The 22,504-nt window shown below is 38.4% G+C and overlaps 1 protein-coding gene across 5 annotated transcripts in view; it reads right to left on the bottom strand.

The window, feature by feature from the left end:
* Positions 1 to 22,504, bottom strand: part of LOC129243739 (obscurin) — a 98,324-nt gene that overhangs the window by 62,788 nt on the left and 13,032 nt on the right. For 2 of the 5 annotated variants that reach the window (XM_054880996.1, XM_054880997.1), the window contains one exon: positions 6,571 to 6,663. In XM_054880996.1, coding sequence (XP_054736971.1) covers positions 6,571 to 6,663 — 93 coding nt within the window. Of the gene's footprint in view, positions 1 to 6,570; positions 6,664 to 19,373; positions 19,392 to 19,963; positions 20,068 to 22,504 lie in introns of those variants that run through there. The other 3 variants (XM_054880998.1, XM_054880999.1, XM_054881000.1) reach the window with 3 other exon arrangements.

Genomic DNA, 22,504 nt, shown 5'->3' with positions numbered 1-22,504 from the left:
ATTGTTGATACTTTCGATTGTTAAACTCGCTCAAGAGAGCCCGGAGTAAGAAAGTTGAGTCGACTCGCTTGACTCTAAAACCCTAATGCTCATTCAACCGGACCGTTTAATTGAAAATATCGATTGGAAACTGGAACTTGAAAGGCCTTGTATATCTCAGCAATCGGTAGACGCATTATCCTTAAACCTAATAAAAATTGGGCGAATAATCCTCTTTGAATTGCATCTATTTTAAAGTAAAACTGAGGAACCATCGCGTCTGTAAATTGAAAATATTTTCAAATAAATTGTTGTGGATAATTTAGATAAAATGTAGCAGAACAAAAGAAGAATATTTTTAGAAGCTTTGCTTGTTCGTTTGCTACTTTGAACATGCTAATCTGCGAAATGGATGAACCGATGGTCCGATTCGAATTATATTTTAAAATATATACTCGTATATATATTGGCTGGGTGCATCCCACTGACTGTTGTTAAAAGGGAATTGTACAACTTATTTCTTAGGAAAACACAGATCAGATGCAGATCCTATGGCCCAAGTGCAATAGGGCAGGACGCAGATAGTCTCGGAGACGCCACGCCATTCATTGTACGATCGAGGCACACACGGAAAAGCTGCGTTTCAAAATTTAATCCCCATTGCAGAAGCTGTGGGGAGCTTTCAGAGAAGAGGAGCAATATCTCTGTAAATTTCGGAGTTTGGCAGACACACGATTAAGGTCACTGGGCGCTCCTTTCTTCGACAGCCTGGGGCAGTGGTACAACCTAAATCCCATCAACAGCCAATACATCAACAGCTCTGGTTGGCTGTCGATATCTGCCCGTTGGAAGTATCAAACTGGTATTAAAACGGCGCTTTAGTGCTACGTGGGAAGTCGGGTACTTCAACCATTTCGCCTACCTATATATGATATATTGGCTAGGTGACTATTCAGAATGCATCTTACTGAGCGTTACTTGATACTTCACAAGCACGTCATCCCAGTCGAACGCATCAATAGAGAACATGCAGGGAAGATAAGCTAAATTCATTAGAATCCAGTTTTGACGTTTGTCAGAATGACTACAATGATGAGGAAAATTTGGCTTCCGCGTGCTCTTAGTGTGACATTTTTTTATATGGAGAAAATAGGAAACAGCGTAAAGAAAAGAAATTATCAAAAATCAACGAGACTTTTTAGCAACTTCAAACTTGCACTTTATTGTAGTCAAATTTAATGAGTTATGAAACTGCGTACCAAAATTTTTGCCAGAATTTCTAATTAAAAATAATGAAGATTGAAAGAAAATAATGCCCAAATGTTGATGCGCTATTGTTTGTCGCGGATTGTAGTACAAGTTGAGAAAAGTTTGAATACGTCTTCATGATAATGTCGGGAATTGTAGTACCTGTTATATTCCAAACAATCCCGAATCGTAGTACGTCTCCCAAATCTGGAGAAGAAATGTCTTTTGCAGGATAAAAAAATCCACCAGTGTTTTTTTGAACGAAAATAGTTATTTTTATAGTTTAAGACAAATCCTGATTTGCAAAATAAGCGAAGCATACATACGAGAAAGGTCTATTACCTATTGAAAAAAATAATAGACACGAAAAAGCTTTGTTTAAGGTTTGGTACGATAAGTTTACGACAATGGTATGAGTAGGTGTGGAATCAAGCATTTTGTCTAGCGTCCATGCAACCAATGATCTAGAGGATATATTTATAAATTTAGAAATATTGAAGCCACATTCAACCGGTTTACTCAATTCGGTGCGGATTGTATCAGCAGAGCGGCATGGGGCTCTGCAATTTCACATGATAGAAGCTACAAGTTAGAAGTGCTCATTTCACAAGTGGTACTAAATTTCGTTTTACGAAACTTCATACAAAACTTGTTATACAACAACATCTGCAGACTTGCATTTATAAACAAAGTGACATTTAGTACACAAGCAATACAAAATTAGTTTAAAATATATTTCTTTTTTAAGCATGTGCAATAGGAGGGTGTTCCTTTATTTTAAGAGAGTCACTAGTGCTGCTGAGGGAAGAAAATAAAAATTCAGTGGTAGATGCAACGGTCCTAGACGTTTTGTATTAGGATGGGTTTTCCTACCATAGAGTGAAATGCTTGTTTTAGCGGATTCCTTCATTGAATCCCTAGAAAATTTCAAAATGGTCATATTCATTTATCTGTCTAAATATTTTATTTATTTTTACAATATTTCTTCTTCATCACTCGATTCGCTTGAAGACATATTTGGAGGAATACTAAAATTCAAGTATATAATTTCCTATTCGTATTATGCATTATAATTAATCATTGTCAAATATTTCATTAATTTTAAATTTCTACTTATTTGAAGGGTGGCGAAAGACTTCGTAGTTATGACAGATGGCGCAAGTCATGAGTGTCATATATAATATACTTGAGAAAAATTAAGTTTACACGTAATCAAAGCAAAGCGCATTCATTAAAGGTGATCGCACTAAACCAGCAACAACGTTTCGTAAATTAGAATATCGACAAAAAGAAAATAGAAAAAAAAAGGACGAGCTGGCATCATAATGTACACGACGAAAGAAAAAACGATTAATATCACCTTTGATAGATTTTCGTTGACTCAAAATACAGGGTGGCTGATGAATTTTGCTACATTAAGAAACTCAAATAACTTTTTTTTTAGTGTATGGAATTCATTTATTTTTTTTTCAAGTTGAAGGTCATTAAATTTTATTAAATGTAGCTTAACTAGTTTTAAAAATAATTGAATTTAAATGCCCCCCATGCTCGTTGACACAAGTGCGACATCTTAGTAAAAAGTTGTTCATTGCTGCTTTGAGAGTTGCGACAGGAATAGCCGCAATTGTTGCCCGAATGGATTGTTTTAGTTCATCCAAATTTGTTGGCTTTGTTTTATAAACTTCTTGTTTACATAAACCCCACAAGAAAAAGTCAGGTGCAGTAAGGTCAGGCGACCTGGGGGGCCAACGAAATTCGGAGTTTCTTGAAATCAGTTTATTGGGAAATTTTCGTCGCAACTCTGTCATAACAGTCTGGGCTATGTGAGACGTTGCCCCATCTTGTTGAAACCACACAGAGTTGAAAGGAATTCTCTCTCGGCGTAGTTCTGGATAGAAAAATTCTTTCAGCATTTTCAAATAACGGTCTCCAGTAACCGTAACGGTGTGACCATTTTCTTCAAAAAAATAAGGCCCGACAATACAGCGTGAAGAAACCGCACACCACACTGTCACGCGAAGAGGATGCAATTCCGTCTCGTGGAGTATCTGTGGGTTAGAAGTACTCCATATTCGACAATTTTGTTTGTTCAAATTGCCGTTTAAATCGAAATGGGCCTCATCAGACATGAAAAGGCAGTTTAACATGTTTTGGTCTTCTTCCACCATTTGCAGGATCTTCTGGCAAAATTCCAAGCGAATCGGCAAGTCTGCTGCATTCAGTTTGTTAACCATTTGAATTTTGTAGGGAAATAAGTCTAAATCTTTGTGCATTATTGCTGACACCAAGTTGAGCAGATAAGCTTCTTGTTGAAACCCTTGGATTGCTTTGTATAGCTGCAGCTACAGCAGCGATCGTTTCCTCCGTCCGAACTGGTGGGTTTCGATGATAAGGCCTTCTTGCGACTGTTCCTTGCTCAGCAAAATTATTCACCAGTCTCATTATGGTCCATCTGCTCGGGGGAGCGCCGCCAAACATCCGCCTGTACTCTCTCTGTACCAAAACTACGGACCTCAGTGCGTGATAGCGGCGGACTATCCAAATTCTTGTTTGCGTGTCCCAGTTATCCATTTTAATAAATTTTAAAGATCAATCTGCAAATTAAAACAAAAATGGAACAGATAACTTAAAAAGAAAAAAAAGTTATTAAATTTTTTTTTGGTAGCGGCTTTCATCAGCCACCCTGTACATGTAGGACCGAAGCTTAGACTTGGAACTTATATGATACTTCATAAGAATTTCCTTGAGACACCCAAACTTGTGAAAAAGTTGAAATACCACTAATTCTTTTGTAACATATTAAAAGACTTTAATTTTTCAGAAGTCCCTGATCAATCCTTTCGCGCTGCTGACAAATAACACAATATTGTTTAGCTGCTTATATTGTTCAAAAACTCGAAAATTTCGAACACATTTGAGCTGTTGAGCAATGAACGAAATTGCAGCGTCTTTAGAGCTACTCGCACTCCTCGAAACCCGGGGTTTTGGAGTTCAACAACAACAAAATACCTCTAACACAAATATGACCTCTATCACAGAGTTTTGGGTGTGCAAGAATTTGAAAATTTATTAAATGATCTGTTTCTAAACTTGTCGAATTTAATTAATGTAGCAAAATTCTTTGGCATTACAAAATGTAATTCCAAAGTGGAAAGAAATTTAAAAACTAAGCCAAGAAAATATTTAAAATAAACGATTTGCAGAGAAGGCGCATATGTACTGATTCTAGTTCTTTCGATTCATCGGATAAAGCTATGTCTTTGTTCTAGTCATAATAAATGTGGTACCGATTGCAGACTTTCTTTGAGCTTCTTCAAATTTTTGGCAACCTAAATAAGGTGACCACGTCAGGTCGGTAAAATGAAGAATCCCCTTCAGTCAACCCAACATAACAAGACTAAGCGCGATTCTCACAGGACACTGGAAGATAGGGAAGCACGCAGCGTGGTTAAACTTAGCACCCAACAATACTTATATATGCCGCAGTTGTAGAGAAGTCAGGAAGAAGGAAACTCATTATTAAATTTACCTGGTTTATCAAGAGCAAGCTTACGAGCTTTTGGCAAACCATTCCTCAACAACACACCCAAATTGCAGGCTTGGAATTTAGGTTTCTTCTTCTCTTTCTAGACACAACGAAGTGGTTAAAGGAAATAGCGCACTAATGAATTGTCTCCCAGTTCGGGATGCACAGCCACTCAAGCAACAACAACATGATATGATACTGGATGATCGGCGAATGAAGATGCACGAGCTTGGTCAACGTCCGGTTTTACATACATATTTTGGTATGAAGAAACTCGGTGGAGAGAATTCAGAAGGTGTGTCCAACATCAGACCGTTAACCGGCTCAGCAATTTTGAGCTTCTCAGCTGACTTCGCAGGGGATGTGCAAGGTTTGTTAACGACAAAACTGAGATTGTGTTAGTGATATAAGAAAAAATCAACTTAGCCTTCGCTCAGTTTCCTTTGTTGCCGTTTGAGCAATGACTGAGTAAAAGAGCGTACGAATACATGTGAAATGAGAGGGCACAATTCTGCTGTACTCGGCCGACGATATCGAGTACCTGAAGTTACTCTAACAATTTTCCGTCAGCTGGCCAAAACTTGTATTCTATCATTCTTGGGGAATCTCCTATAATTAACAACGAACGCAAACGTGTGAAAACTTCAAAAGAGTGTTTAGTGATGTTCAATTACGGTCCGAACGAATTTTCACGCCGTTTCGTCACCGTAGACGGAATTCTGAAATTCATAGCAACAAGTGTTTCGAGCTAAAGAGAGACTATGTTGAAAAATAAATGTTGTTTTTCGTTCGAATACAGTGTTTCTTCATGGGCTTTCGTGCTCTACAATTTTATTTTCATCTTCATTATTTTAATTGGTCAAAGAGTAAATGGTTGTATTTACGAGTATAAATGTGTCTATTAATCAATTAATTTTTTTTTATAGAATTAGTTGCATCAATGGTTAAAAACGTGTTGTTAAAATTTTTTTGTTAATACATTTTTTGAGGAAAAAATAATAATTTTAAACGTTCTCCTCTGTTTTCAAACGGCTCTAATATCTAAACTTTTGAATGACAAAAATACTTTTCAAAAAATATTTATATTACATAACCCTCTGACTTTGGCAGCGTTGAAATGTATGGTAAAAAGCGTTCTGAGCAAACAATAAAAAGGGAGGGCTTTTCAAAATCTTTTCATAACAAAGGTTGAAATTTGTGATTAGGAAAAGTCTAGACGCCAGAAGAGCGTGTGATATCTTACCTCAGTAATAAACCACGCACAGTGTGTTGTAAGCTTAACAATTTGTCGACAGATTGTCTGGTACGTATGGGCTTAATTTACTTGTTTTATCCGAAAAAATATCTATTAAAAAACTGCAGTCTAAATTCGGTTAAAAAGTTGAGGGATACCGAAGGCAAGATATGACACGATTTATTAGCGCTTTACCACGTTTCATATATTTATCTCGAACATAGCTTAGTTATTTTTGATCTAATTTAAAAAAACCCTTGAGAGCTGTTAGTTTAACTGCTTACTTATGTACAAGCATGCAAGGCGTTCGAAATACAAACATATTAATATATAGCAGATATTAATTTATATTTTTTGAGAAATTAGAGCCGAATTATGTTATGAGCATAATTTAGTAATTTTTAACTTGTCGCATTCTAAATGATTACTTCGAACGCATAAAAACTAAATTTTTATTGCTTTAAAAGCCGTAAATACAGTTCGCACATGATTGAAAAAGTATGAAAATGTTATTTGAATGTTTATAAAAGCAGAAAAATATGTTGTTAATGAAAGCACAGTTATACCACATTTGAAGTGTTACCTTTAGTAAAAACTGGTAATCATTTATTCGTTGAATCGGTAACTTCAAGTGTTCACTTAAGCGCTTGTCGTCCTCTATCAAGTTTGATAGTTGCTGAAAGTGGAGAATGCAAAAATATATTTAGTATGAAATGATTGATCAGACACTTTTCTAACCGAACTATTTTTGATTCGTTTTTTTGGCGTACCGCAAATACGGTTTTAAACATTTATTTTAAATACGGTTTTAACAGAAATTTGTATAGGGTAATATTTTTACATCGCTTTAAACATTTCATTTGTGCACAACAATAAGAAGTGGTGGAGGTGTTGTCTGAATGATACCGCCCAGACCCAATTAGCACAAAAGATGCCATTTTGATACACCACTTGCAGTACCACTGCTTTTTATTAGTCTAACCATATTAATTTGACTATGAATCTTCCCATGTTGTCTATTTTCTTTTCTACAATTTCTTTCAAGTCTCCCAGCATTCTATGTCGTAGAGAACACAGACTTGGGCACTCACACGGGTAGTGAAAGATTATTTCCTTGGATTCTTCTGGATTGCAGCTTCTACGTCTAACGTTGTATGACCGCCCCATCTTCCTGGCATGGCCTTCCAAAGGCCAGTGGCCGGTTATTGTTGACGTAATTCTGAATATCTCAGCTCGTGACTTTCTTAACAACCCGCCAGTTCTAGATATGTTGAAATTGGGCCACGTTTGTTTACATATTTTGCAGGTATCCATGTTAGTCCATCGGTCAACGGCCTGCTTCTGGAATAGCGAGAAGATTTCCCTTTTGCGAATGCCTTGGGGAGAGCCTATTTCTATCGCTTCGGATTCGTTATAGGATGCTCCCTGTCTTGCCAGTTCAACAGCTTTCTCATTTTCTTCTATGTTCATATGGCCAGGTGCCCAGATGAGAATGAAGTGTCGTGCGCGCTAAAGCACAAAGTTCTTTACATTGTCTGAAGATTTTTGAATTGGTTATACCTATGTAGGTGAATTAAAGCTCAGATGACTGCTTGACTTGGCTTGGATGGTTTCTAATTATAATGCAAGCTTCCCTTATCCCGAGAACTTCTGCTTGAAAAACACTATTCCCATTCCCCACGTGCAGATACTTGGAAGTTTCAAGGTCTTTGAATATGTACCGGCGCCGACGCCGGAATCCATCTTGGATCCGTCAATGTAAAGTGCAGTTGTATTCTCTTTGACTACTGAATTCAAAACCCATTCATTTTGCGTGGGGAACTTTACCTTAAACTCTATTCTAAAGTCTAGGATAGCGGTAGTAAAATCTGAAGAGTTACTAGTAAGCCTTTAGCTGTCTACAATAACACCATGACAAAACATCCTAGTATTCCAAAAACCACCTTATTTTATTCTCAAGGCGATATTCGTTGCTATTAGCCGTAGTTAGTAGTAGTTGATTGACATTTTGTCGAAAATATTTTCCACAAATAACCAAAAAATCCCTCAAAGGTTTGTTCAAATTGCTCGGTTCTCAATAAAGGGCAATAAGCACTTCGCGATGGCAGACACCTTGCCGTGGTGCGGAGGCTTAGTCGAATCACTAACCAGACCTTACCAATGGATGATAGTGTTGTCACTTGAATGCCTTCCAGTATTGAGCGAACGCACTTCATTCCCTTGGTTAGGGCTGCTTTTTGAACGATGACCAAGCTCTGCCCTGGGTCGGAACAAGGTGTTATACGACCCGTGCCGAGGTTCAGCCTGGCTGGGGACCCAGACCAAAAATAGCCCAGTCTTGAACGGAGTGCTCCGGATACCTGGCGACCTCCGGTTCTATCTAGCCTTACCTGTGCACACGGACCTCTGCACAGGCGGACCTCCCTTGTCCGACACTCGTGGGACCAAAAATGAATTCGTCAAATAAGAAAAACTTTTTTCACAAGGAGGTCGGTCCTCCCAAAAAACCGACAAAGGTGGCTTCGACTACTGCTACAGCCGAGAGCAAGGCAGTGGTCAGACCGCCGATATTAGGAGTTAGAGGGGGCCTAAGCGAAAGGGCTGGTCCCAGCACGAGTACTGCAGGAGGCAGCGGGGGGCGAGGAGGCTTGGGTAAACCGGCCTCAAATCAGTCAAGGGCAGAAGCTGCGAGGGCAACTCTGCGCAGGACAAACAACCCCCATCCCACCTCAACCTCTTATAGAGGACGGGGGTCGGCACCTGCTTCTAGGATTCACCGGCAGGTTGCCATAGAGGGGCCTAGTACCTCTAGGCAGTTCATAAGCGTAGAACGGGGGGGGCCGGCTAAACATGTCCGCCCCTCCAAACAAAACTACTACGAAAAAAAGGCGGCCAGCAGGGTCCTATTTAGACTAGGAGAGGTAGCAACAGACCAGCTAACCGAAGACCAGGCTAAATCGCTAGAGTGGGCAAAGGGAGTAATATCCGACTTGGGAAAACCGGCGGATGCTACTCCCAAAAGACAACGGTCTGCAGAGCAGACAATGGAAAGGGCCGCCAAAAGACAGAAGGTAGGTGGCCAAAAACACCAAACTTTTAGTGAGGTGGTAAAAGGCGGCGGTGAGATACTGGCCGTCATCGACAAAGGAGAAGAGGAAGGAGTGATTCCTAAGGAAAAATGGAGGTGGATTGAGGAGGCTATCGCCGAAGTGTACCTCCAGATCCTAGAGGAACACCCCGGACCTCCTCCCCTTTGTCATGACGCAGGCTGGTATCAAGGTAGAGCCAAACTCATCGCCTGCGAAGACACTAGGTCAGCCACGCTCTACAGGTTGGCTGTAAACAAGATAGGAGAGGTTTGGCCGGGCGCCAAACTCGAGGCGGTCAGCAAGGATGAAATTCCGAGCAGGCCTCGAGCTCGAGTTTGGATTCCGGCCAAGCCGGCAGAGCCAAGCAAAATCGAGGAAATTTTCAAATCCTGCAACAGAGACCTGCCAACACATAACTGGAAGGTAGGTAGAGTAGAGGAGCCAGTAGAAGGTAGACGACAGGTGATGCTCATCCTCAATGGAGAATCGCTCGGCCCACTGGCGCAGAAAAATAATGTCGTGAGGTTCGGGTTCGTTGACGCAACCATTCGAATCTATCGCAGCGACGGGCCAGCTTTGAACTCAGATGAGGAGAGTGACAAAGCCAGCTTGCGGAGCGATACTGCAGAAGGGTTGGCCAACAGCCAATGTTCAACCGACTCGGAGAGGCTGACCGGTGTGGGGCCGCTGTTTAATGAAGATGATCTCCTCGCTGACATTGAGGGTGGGGAGACCTCGGAAGAGGACGTCGAGGTCACGATGGTGGAGATGAAACGGACAGATTCTCATGAAGCTGATCCAAATTAATCTCCACCACTCCAAACTTGCGTCCGCGCACCTTTCCGTCCGCTTGGCTGCCGGTGGACTTGACATAGCCCTCATTCAAGAGCCGTGGATATACGGCAATAAAATCTGCGGACTCGGAGTGAAGGGCTTCAAACTGATTGCCGTACAACACAGAGGTAAGATCCGTAGCTGCATCCTCGCTAAAAACAATATAAATATCTTCTTGCTCCCACAGCTCAGTAGCGGCGACATGGTAGCGGCTAGCATCGAGCTCGGGAAAACCGGTTTTTGGCTAGCCTCCGCCTATATGGCCTACGACAGGGATGCTCCGCCGGACGAAGTCCGTACTCTGGTGCAAGAGGCAGCCCGGAAGAACAAACACTTGGTTGTCTCCTGTGACGCAAATGCTCACAACATCCTGTGGGGAAGCAGCGACACTAACGCTAGAGGTGAGTCACTACTAGACTTTATCTTAGAAAATAGAATTAGTGTTTTGAATATAGGCTCAGAGCCGACTTTTGTTACCATGAACAGAGAGGAAGTTTTGGACATCACCCTGGCTTCCGACACGTTCTCTAATCACATTAAAAGATGGCGAGTTTCAAACGAAAATTCGTTCTCAGACCATCGGTATATTGAATTCGAAATCGACACTAGGTCTCCCCAAGTTAATCAGTTCAGGAATATACGGAAAACTGACTGGGGAGTTTACAATAAAAAATTAAGAGCTCTACTGCCAAAGAAAGCCCCCAAAACCCCCACTACTTGTGGGGAGCTGGATAAACTGGTTAATCAGGTAACTAGAGCAATGAATAGCTCGCTAGCAGCAAGCTGTCCGGTTGTCCGACCCAGAGGGAAGTCTAAACCACCTTGGTGGTCCAAGCAGCTAACCTCGCTACGACAATCCCTTAGAACACTATTTAATCTGGCCAAGGCCACGAGAAGGTCAGAGGACTGGCAAGCCTATAAGGCTGAACTGAAAAACTACAAAAAAGCAGTTAGAACTGCGCAGCGTGAATCATGGCAAAATTACTGCAAAGAAATTGAAGAGACTTCAGAAGCGGCCAGACTAAGAAAAATTCTCTCAAAGACGCCATGCAACCTAGGCTACCTAAAAGGTCAAGGGAATACATGGACTACGTCAAGTGAGGAATCATTAGGTCTTCTTCTAGACACACACTTTCCAGGAAACAAGCCGGTGGAACAAAACCATTCCGCCAACAATGAAAGGCAATCCGACCTAGGAAATCTCTTAGTTACACAATCAAAAATCGAATGGGCTATTAACACTTTTGGTCCTTATAAATCGCCAGGAACGGACGGTATCTACCCCGCTGAACTGCAGCAATCACGGGGCATTGTACTACCGTATATCAAAATTGTCATTAGAAGTTGTCTTAACATGGGCCACATTCCGCTAGGATGGAGGGAGGCAAAAGTCTCCTTCATACCCAAGGCAGGCAGGTCCTCACACACTAACCCTAAAGACTTCAGACCCATTAGTCTAACGTCTTTTCTTCTCAAGATCCTGGAGAGAATAATAGATGAATACATACGGGGTGTCGTGCCTTTAAATAGGCTCTCTTCGGCGCAACATGCCTATACTAAAGGGAAGTCCACAGAAACCGCCTTACACGCACTAGTCGGGTTGGTGGAAAAAAGCTTATCAGACAAAGAGTTTGCATTGGTTGCTTTCGTAGACATAGAAGGCGCCTTCAACAATATAAATGTAAACGCTATAGTAGATCCATTAGAAGATTTTGGAGTTGAACCACATGTCGTAGCCCTGATAGAAGATATACTCATCAAAAGAAAGGTAACGGCTAAATTAGGAAGCACTACTCTAAGCAGACAGGTCTGCAGAGGCACACCGCAAGGTGGAGTCCTCTCCCCTCTTCTTTGGATTTTGGCAGTAAACTCCCTGTTGCTGACCCTGGAAAGAGGGGGTTGCCACGTCACAGCTTACGCAGATGACGTAGCAATCGCCGTTAAGGGCAAATATCCTAACACCCTTATGGATATTCTGCGCTCTAACATGGCCACGCTTAGAAGCTGGACTGAGAGCAGGGGACTCGATATAAACCCCTCAAAAACTCAAATAATTCTCTTTACAAAGAAACACAGGCTCCCTATAATCTCCCCGCTAACTCTTAAGGGTGTGGAGATTCCTTTGAAAGAGAATGTCAAGTACCTAGGACTCATATTAGACAGGAAACTCACGTGGAAATCTAATATTGAGGAAAGAGTAAAGAAGGCCAACGTTGCATTATACACTTGCAAAAAAGCGGTCGGTATCAAATGGGGACTTACACCCCGTATTACGCACTGGCTCTATACTTCGGTAGTTAGGCCAATCTTAATGTACGGAATACTTGTATGGTGGCCATCTGCTCAAAAGGCGACTTACGCTAAAACCATGAGTAAGGTCCAAAGAACAGCTTTTTTGTGCATCTCTGGCGCCTTAAGGACTACTCCGAACAAAGCGCTGGAAGTGCTAATCAACTTACCTGCCCTAAATCTGGTAGGAAAACACGTGGCCGCCGCCTCGGCGCTCAGATTAAAAAGTATGGCGCTATGGAAAGACCGGTTCTTTGGCCACGCTTCCATTTTGCACTCTCTGAATAGTCATAAACAAGAAATAGACTACTCTATCCCTAGACTCACCTTTGAAAGACTCTTCAAGACGAGTATACCGTCAAGAAGGGAGTGGCATACAAGAAGGCCATGGAGAAGGGGGGAATTAAACTTTTATACAGACGGCTCCAAGCTAGACGATAAGGTTGGCTACGGAGTTTTCTCGAAAGAATTAGGACTGGAACTATCCGTTCGACTACCAGACTACTGCAGCGTCTATCAGGCAGAGGTATTAGCTATAAAAGAAGTGGCTACATACCTAAATACGCACGCCTTAACAAAAACGACTATAAATATATTCTCGGATAGCCAGGCGGCCATCAAATCAATGAATGCGGCATTACTAAGATCGAAGGTTGCACAGGAATGCCGGGCAGCTCTAAATGATATTAGTGACGTATTCAAGGTCAGCCTCATTTGGGTTCCGGGACATAGAGATATTGAGGGAAACTGTAAAGCAGATGAGCTAGCCAGAAAGGGTACCGCTCTCCAACTGCTGAGTGATAAAAGTACCATTGGAATACCCATGGCCACGAGTAAACTAATAATAAAAAACCACTTTATCCAAGAGGCCAATAGGTCATGGAGAAATGAAGATACGTGTCTAACAGCTAGGCTACTATGGCCGCAAATAAACAGGAAAAGAACAAAGGAATTGCTTAGCCTCTCAAGAGACAATATCTCGAAGGTCGTGGCTTGCTTAACCGGTCACTGGCTATTTGGCAGGCATTCCTCGAGGCTAGGAGTCTTCTCCCATGAATATTGCAGAAGTTGCAGAGATGAGGAAGAGGAAGAAACAGTTGAGCACTTCCTCTGCAATTGTCCAGCCCTAGCTAAAATCAGAGCAGGTTGTCTAGGTAAACACTTTTTTAACTCTCTTACAGAACTGTCGGGCGTGGGGTTGGCATCAATACTACGCTTCATAAGAGCCACGAAATGGTTCGACGAAGGAAGATAAACGAGGTTCCCGTGTAGCACAGTGGTATCACAACGGACCTGTAAGGTCTAAGTGAGTTGGTCGTGCAGACCGACTACCACCATAACCTAACCTAACCTAAAGCACTTATATGATTTATAAGTAAAGGGTTTTTCAATTGGCGCGGGTCGATTTTGGCGCCCTGTGGCAGCCATTTTGTTTTGGTGAGATCTGTCAAATCTTTTGTTTATTATTCAGTTGTTTATGCCAAATCATCATGGCAAGTTACACGATTGAACAGCACGTTCAAATGATAAAACTTTATTATCAAAATGAGTGTTCATTAACGCAAACGTTGCGCGCATTGCGCCCATTTTTCAGTAGACGTGGTGGCCCTTCCAATTTCTTATGGCCCATATTGAACCATATGGACCTAGACCACATGTGGTTCCAGCAGGATGGCGCTACGTGCCACACAGCAAACGCCATTTTATTCCATTTCAACATCTACCCGCCCTTATTGAAAAACCCTATATAAATTCATACGCTTTCAATGAATTGCACGAACTGCTCATTTTGAACAAGTTATATGATATTTCATTTACTTAATTTTTTTACGAGAAAAAGGGTATAGATAAGAGAGTATAATTAGAGGTAAACTGAAAAAATTTAATAATTTTGAAATTTATTCAATTTGAGATATTTTGATACGGAGTTTTTCAAAGCAGAATATCTTCGATTCTTTCTAATATTTTTATATGTTTATTAAATGTAAATATGCTTTTACATTTTTTTTATTGTTTTATCAAAAATTTTTGTCAATTTTGAAAAACACTCAGCATAAAGTCCTCTCACAAATATTAATAAATAAAAAATATGTAAAATAAAATATGAGAAAATATTAAAGGTAGATACATAAATGGCGAGCACAAAAGCGCGCATGATGATTTTTTTAAATATTCACAATGTGTGTCGAGTTCGGATTTTATTTATTTATTTTTCTATTTTAATATTTTTCATTCCTTAAACAAAACCCAATATATCAAACATTCAAACTTTATAAAAAATTTAGAAAAAAATCAAGAAATTTTCGTTTAAATTTTGAGCTTTTTATTCTAAATCTTTGGAGTGAGCAATTATTTATTTTATTTTGTTTTTTTAATACAATTTATAAAAACAGTAGTTGATTCTTTTTAATATTTTTTGCAAACGCTCTTGCGCATTTTTTTCCACAAAAATGTATATTTATATGGAATGAAGTGTAAAACGCCGTAAAATAAAAAAATAATTAACTTAGAACTTCCATTTATTTTACTAAAATTTTATGAGCCAACATTACTACATAACCGAAAGTTTTCTAAAAACTCTGATTAAGAAATTAAAAAATTAAATGGAAATTTTATTATTTTTTCTAAATTTTATATGAAGTTTGAAAGTTTGATTTATATGAGAATATTAAATAATAGCAAAAAAATGCAAACTTGAAAAATATTGTTAAAAAAATCATCATGCGCGCAGTTATGCTCGCCACTGTACACACCTACGTTCAATGTTGTAAAAAAATTAATAACAACAAACAAAAAAAAAAAACATTTTTTTAATGAAAACAAATAAAATCTAAATCACAAGGGAACAAATATATATATTTAGCAGCACAAAAAAACTATTATTTGATTTCGACTCGTTTTCAGAAAATTTTTCTAAAATTCTTTCCGCCGTGGGAGTTAAGTTTTTATAGATATACAGGTGTGCTGCCCCATTCAACCGCTTTCGTGACATCATACTACTTAAATATTTTGAGTCCACGGAATAATGAGAACGATTTGTCATTCTCGCAAATTGTTATAGGAAGAACTACTAGAATAGTTAAAAAATTATGTATTCGTTAGTCTTTCGTCTTTTCGGTACAGTTCAATGACTTTGAAAACTGTTTTTGGCCTTTCCACGGACTTTAATTGCAAATTATTCCTATTTGTATTACAGTTATTGTATTTTTGTTTTCAAGTCGTACTAATTACGATGAAAAGTAGCATCTCCAAAACCGCCTTCTCCCCTTGGTTGCGCGAATGGTTGACGCCATCTACCTCAAGATCTCAAAATATAAGCAATTAAATGCCCACCCACAAACATCTCATTCGATATGACTCATATCTGTTAGGAAAAATGTTGGCTGATCGGCAAGAACCGGAAGAGAAAATTATTTACTCAATGATTGTGTATAAAAAGTCCGGTTACTAAGTTCTCAAAAATTTTACAGTTTCATGACGTCAATCATTTAATAGACGAAATAGCAGTGCAGTAAGTTTGTTTGTCTTGATTTTAAGCCACTGTTAATATTCTGGTTATAATTGGATTGCTAATAAAATTTTTGGTTCATTTAATTCTGCAAGTACGTCATTAGTATTGCAAATGTTAGCTATAGGGCCAGTTGTAGGTTTTTATTGTCCCTAAATACTTTATTGATGTACAAACTTATGTAATCCTTTAAATGCGATTGGAACAGAGTTACTGGAGCAGCATTCAACTTATTGATAAATATTTGAAAAATTTGCATTCGAATAAAAGTTAACATACTATAGTTTGCATATATATTTAGTTCAGGATTTACGCTAACACACTTCGAACAAGAATCAGTACAAAACGAAGCAGGTGCAGCACACACGTATGTACATAGACTATCTCTGTGCTAATACGTGTACTATTTAACGGCATAAAGCAAAGCCATTCCAATGCAAACAAATTTTGTATATTTTATAATAGAGAGACGCAAGCTGATATGACGGAAGCAAGCAATTACTCTCGAAACAGTAAATCACATAAATCACAGCGGAGGAGAAGTAATGGTATGAGAGTGCATGGCTCATAAAGGGATAGGTTATGTTGATGTATCGAGTCAACTATAGATAAGTACGGTTATTTGAATTTACTTAAATCGATTTTGAAGTAGAGCAGAGCAGATCATCACTAAACTTGGCCTATAGAATGGAAGAATGGATAGGGCGATAATTATTTGAAAGAAAACATCAAGGCCGGTAAAATCTATGTCAAGGCACCTAGCAGGGCAAGGAGTGCCCAACAAGCTATTAAATAAGCTTTATCTGCATTATAATGAATTTTTATGTGCAATGTATCTACGTTAAATTTTTTTTGCAGTATTTTGTTTATTATAGGGTATTTTAATTTTTAATATATGTATTTTTTTTTTTTTGGTTTTTGTTACTATTTCTGCACTGAGCTTAATTTTATAGCCTTGAAATTTTCTCGTACTGAAATATTAAATTCAATGCCTCTAAATGCTGCCGTAGCTGAATGGGTTGATGCGTGACTACCGTTCGGAATTCAGAGAGAACGTAGGTACGAATCTCGGTGAAAAACTAATTATTCTTTTTGCTAATAGCGGTCGTTCCTCGGCAGTCAATGGCGAACCTCCGAGTGTATTTCTGCCATGAAAAAGCTCTTCATAAAAAATATCTGCCGTTCGGCGTTCGGAGTCGGCTTAAAACTGTAGGTCCCTGCATTTGTGGAACAACATCAAGACGCTCGCTACAAACAGGAGGAGAAGCTCGGCCAAACACCCAAAAAGGGTGTGCGCGGCAATTATATATATACCTATATATATATATATATATATTATATATTATACCATATATAATTTATATACCTCTAAATGATGTACACTTTTTTATAAATTACAAGTTTAGATTTTTTTTATTTTGTGTAATGAAATGCGCTGCACGTTAACTTCTGACTAGTGTAAATATATAAAGTTAAAAAAAACTAATGAACAAAAGTGTAAACAAGCTACATGTATACTAGGATAGCCCACAGTGTATACAGTGAGCCAAGTAGCCAAAACAAAAAATGTGAACCTGCATATTTGACAATTTGTTTGTAAATTGGTTGAAAATTTTCATTAAGTGTCATTAGTTTTAACCCTACTGAAATTACTTTTGAGTGGTGGAAGTTGGAAAAACAAATACTTTATACATTTTTTATCTTTTTTGTTTTGTTGGTTAGAAACCACTTCTTAGACTCTGATTTAGTATATAAAAAACGAAGTGATTGTGTACGAATGCTAACAGAGCTTTTGAACTTTTGATCGGACTTATCGATTGTGCTTAAACTATCGGACCAACATTTGACCGTTGCGAATGTTATTCCACTGGCCATAGTTTGTGTGTGCTGATTTCATACAACTGGTAAACGATAGGTTCGATACCCTAAATTCCAAATTCAAATACAAGAAATCATTTGGCTCTGAAATTGAAAAACAGAGTTATATATTCAATGAAATGACTTTAGTTATGTCAAACCCCATTATTCCAATGAAAACCAGTTTAGCACCATTTCAGAGAGGAATAATTGTCACGAATACCTCAGTTATAGGATCATATTACTATGTTCAGCAAAGAATTTCAACAGACCGTTTTGGAACATTTCTGTGGCGCCATGAGGTATGCAAGGGGTCTCAATGACCACCCCATCCCACTTCAATTTGAGTACCGTTTGCGGAGATATCTGTTCGGTAAAAAATTTAATAATTATACCTATTTATGTATAAATACACTTATCATGTGCATTATAATTAATTTCTTTTTAAGCCAAGAATGAAATACTGAATACAACGCTTAATGTTGAAGTTGATTAGACAAAGTGGCTTGACATTGAGTTTGACAATGTAGATCCCTCTATAGAATTCAATGAGTTAGATGAAATAGTCACGCAAGTGAACAATAACAAAATCGAAGACGGTATAGAGGTCGATGAATTTTACGAAGATGCGTTGTACTAATATACATCTCAGGAAAGAGTCTTAATTTAATAGTCCGAGTTAGGGAGAAGATTGGATGATCATGGATCAACCAAAAGGAGGAAATTTTATTACACCAAAGTCAAAATTTTTTAATAATTATATTAGTATAAAACTTTTGGAAAATTTATTTTTCGAAATTTACGGAAACACAATTAGCAGTAAAAAAGATGTGTGTGTAAAAAAGTCTCAATTGACATAGATGTAAAAACGTTCTTTTTAAATAGCCATTCATTTTAAACATAGAAAAATGTAATATTTAATAAATTTGGTATACAATGTTTACAGATCATCTATATCAAAAAACAAATTCTTTTTTTATAGCGGTCTGAGAACCTCCCTAAATTTAAAAGATTGTTAAAAATTAAAAAACAGAAATATCAATCTCGTTTTTTTTGGTATAATTTGTTGTACATTTGTGAGCGGAGATTAAATAATGTAATATAAATAATATCGATCTGTAAAGATTTCATATCAAATTTACGGAAAAGCGCATTTCTCCCTAGGCAAATTCAATGGTAATACGTAAAGCGTTGGCGCCACGGGTAAATTAAATAAAAACAAAAAATATGGGTGACGTAGAACAAATTTAGCGGGCACCATCATGAAACATTTTTAGTTTTTGGTCCATCCTAATGCACGCCGAGGCCGCAAACACGTCCGTCAATCAAATTTAAACACATATCCATTCCCCAAGCACACGAAAGGGCTCTCTTGAAGAAAGCATACATACATAGATATGTACATATGTACTACAGCTAAAATACAGCACATGAAACTAAAGGCCGCCAGACTAAACTGGCTATTATACAAAAATTGGCATTGAACTTAGATAATAAAATGCTCATTGTGATACCACTTGTTTGAGCACAAGTCTCCCCCTCGAATTCCCGAAGTGGTGAAACCATTTTGTTTCTCTGATAAACGATGAAATATTGAAGACAGTTGCAGATTCCAAGTCTGCCAGACATCCAAAGAACAAAGAATTTAGACAACGATGTTGCGTTCTGGCGAGAGCGGGACAGTGGCGGAGAAAGTATTCAACACTCTCCACTTGCTTCTCGTTTCTGCAGCTGCGACAGAAGTCATTTATTATACTTAAGTCAATTAATACAAAATAAATTGAGCTAAGAATGGTTTGTGAAACTGACCCTTAGTTTCGCGCAAGTAAAAATAAAAACGCTGAATTTTAATCTTATGAGTTAAAACATTATTTTCACATTCATTATCTTTTATTTTAGCATTTAATCGTATTTACAAACTTTTTTTATCACTGCCTCTTCCTCAATTTAGGTATCTCATTCGAACTTTTCTATTTGTTGATTTTTTCATATACTTCTGTATATTAATAATACACAAAGCCAAATCGATCAAGGTCATGTAAAAATAACCCCATGCATTAATGAATAGAGGCGTATTTCGTTTATTATTAACTGTTAGTGTATTGGCTATCAAAAGTGGCAAAAGACAATTATAGAATTATAAACACATTTTTGTTACATAATTTGAGAAACGAAAATTTGAAATACTTTCGATACACTATAAGACCGATTCTATAATTTCATTCGTATATGCATACAAAGCATCAGCACAAGAACACAAATTAATCATAATTATTTAAATATTTTTGCACATGTAAATCAATATTAAGTTTTCAATATGTGCTAAAATGGCATATATTGATATGTATATGTATGGTTTTATATATACTTCTACATATACATATGTAAATGCAACACACTTCTTTTCGACGAAAAACTCACGAAGCGCTTGGAGAAGTTCACAGAAAATAATTCAGAAATCTGTTTTCTAGACACGTCCACGAGAACAACTCAAAAATGACTAAAATATTGAATGTGTTGATCGCCGAAAATTTTTTGAAAATCTAAATATAATTATTTTTGCCACTGCATATGTGCACATTATGTATGTTCATACATTCATTCACATGGGCAAATATTAGTATGTGAATATCTTCTCCTCGCGATTTAATATACTTATTTGTTTGTATTTGCAGACCATAAAAAAATAATGAAACAACTACACAAGAATATGCATATACATACGTAGAAACTGATATATTTATGTAAATTCATATATAACTTTTTCTCACTATATACTATGCGTGCATATGTTACAATAAGGCTGTGCTAATTCTGTAAAGAATTCTGTGTATTGAATGAAAAAAATTATCATAAAAAAGATAAAAAGGGAGTGAAAAAACTTCAAAAAAAGGATTCGATGTAACACAGGACCAAGTGTCATGGTATAATTCTGGACTCAAAGCTTTCTTGGAAAAGGAACAGCGAGGAAACGATGAAGAAAGCTTGTAATGCCCTCCTTATCTGGCAAAAAATGGGATCTGAAACTCTATATAAACCACTGGGCGTACAATCGCGTGGTGGGAGGAGGATTGTGTCTAATCGTACCTAAAGAATCTCATACAAGTTCAACGATTAGCTTGTGTAGGAATAACAGATATCCTATATAAATGTTAAAGGGATAGCGGCCAAATCTGCTTCCAGGATTAAAGCAGCAGTCATGCTATTAGAAAACGCGTCCGGTCATACATCAGCTCTACTATTTATGGAAAACTTACAAGACGCATGGAAAACAAACTTTCTGGTTCCCAATATGGATCTGAACAAAATAAAAACAGCCGACAGAAAGTATTGACATATTTATACTGACGGCTCAAAGATGGACAATGACACTGGATCGTGAATGTACGCAGATCAATTATCCTTAATTGCTACTTTATACTCCCAGACCGAAGTAGCGTCTTCCTAGCTGAGATCTAAGCTATAGACAAAGCAGCAAAAACGATAACACTAATACTTATCTCCAACAAACCTTACCTTCTTTGTGGACAGTCAAGCAGCGATCAAGACACTGGTCTCAACGCGTATCAGTTCAAGATGTGTCAAAGAATGTAGAAGGTCGCTCTCGCTTATCCAACAACACAACACCACACTTTGTTGGGTCGCCAGCCACTCTGGAGTGGAGGAAAATGAGTGTGCAAGGAAAGGATCTGAGTTTGAACTCCAGCGAGTGGTATAGGGCATTAGCATTCCTCTAAACGAACTGCGCAGTGCGTTTGACTTGAGCGTAATCGCAGAAACCAATAGAAGGTGGTCTCTGACTATTAACTGCAAGGTCTCCAAAGCACTCTGGCCAAAACTGAAACTTAAAAGGAAAAAGTGTCTACTTGGATTCAACAGATCAACCACCGGCGTCCTCACAGGTGTTATAACGGGTCACTGCACTATTGGCTCGCTAGCCAGTAGAAGCGGTGTACCTCACAATAACTTCTGCGGGAGTTGTGAAGATGAAGAAAAAATTTACCTTCTCCGTGAATGTCCTGCACTTCAAAGAAGCCGTGCCAAATGTTGTGGCGATTATTTCTTTCAAGGCCTGGGAAATTTTCAAAATATCTCACTGGAGAGACAAGTTACCGTCTTAAAAAGATATAAGTACAATATAATATAAGCGGCCGCCGTAGCCGAATGGGTTGGTGCGTGATTGCCATTCGGAATTCACAGAGAGAACGTAGGTTCGAATCTCGGTAAAACACTTGAATTAAGAAAACATTTTTCTAATAGTGGTCGCCCCTCGGCAGGCAATGACAAACCTCCGAATGTATTTCTGCCATAAAAAAGCTCATCATAAATATATCTGCCGTTCGGAGTCGGCTTAAAACTGTAGGTCCCTCCATTTGTAGAACAACATCAAGACGCACGCCACAAATAGGTGGAGGAGCTCGGCCAAACACCCAGAAAGGGTGTATACGCCAATTATATAATATATAATATATATATATATATATATATATGTATCACAATGGGTATTAGGGCCACCGAGTGTCTTGTCGTAGGCAAGCAATTTGGCTAACTTAACCTAATACCTACAGGACCATTACATTTAATAAATAAACCACTTCCACCCCCTGTTCACAAAATACATTACATTACTTACATCTAAATATAAATAAACGAGGTTATGTAAGTAAAATGGCAAATTGGTGTGGTGATTCATCCAGAATCCAACTAGCGCTTCCGCACCACTTTGTTGCCACAACCACGCAACCAACTTGTTTAATGGTTATTATATCTATATCCAGTCTCGGCTTAAGAATCTTATTAGGTTGTTGACGTCTGAGCCAGACACTTGTTCGAGATACTCCAGACGCTCGAGCAAACCAGGGCTGACACTCTCTCCTTTCATAAGGCAAGACATTCTCAGAAGAAATGACAGTGTGTGTGTTATATGCCCATTTTGGCTG

The sequence above is a fragment of the Anastrepha obliqua genome, chromosome 4, assembly GCF_027943255.1.
Source record: "Anastrepha obliqua isolate idAnaObli1 chromosome 4, idAnaObli1_1.0, whole genome shotgun sequence".
NCBI lineage: Eukaryota > Metazoa > Arthropoda > Insecta > Diptera > Tephritidae > Anastrepha > Anastrepha obliqua.
This window is presented reverse-complemented; position numbering and strand designations above follow the sequence as displayed.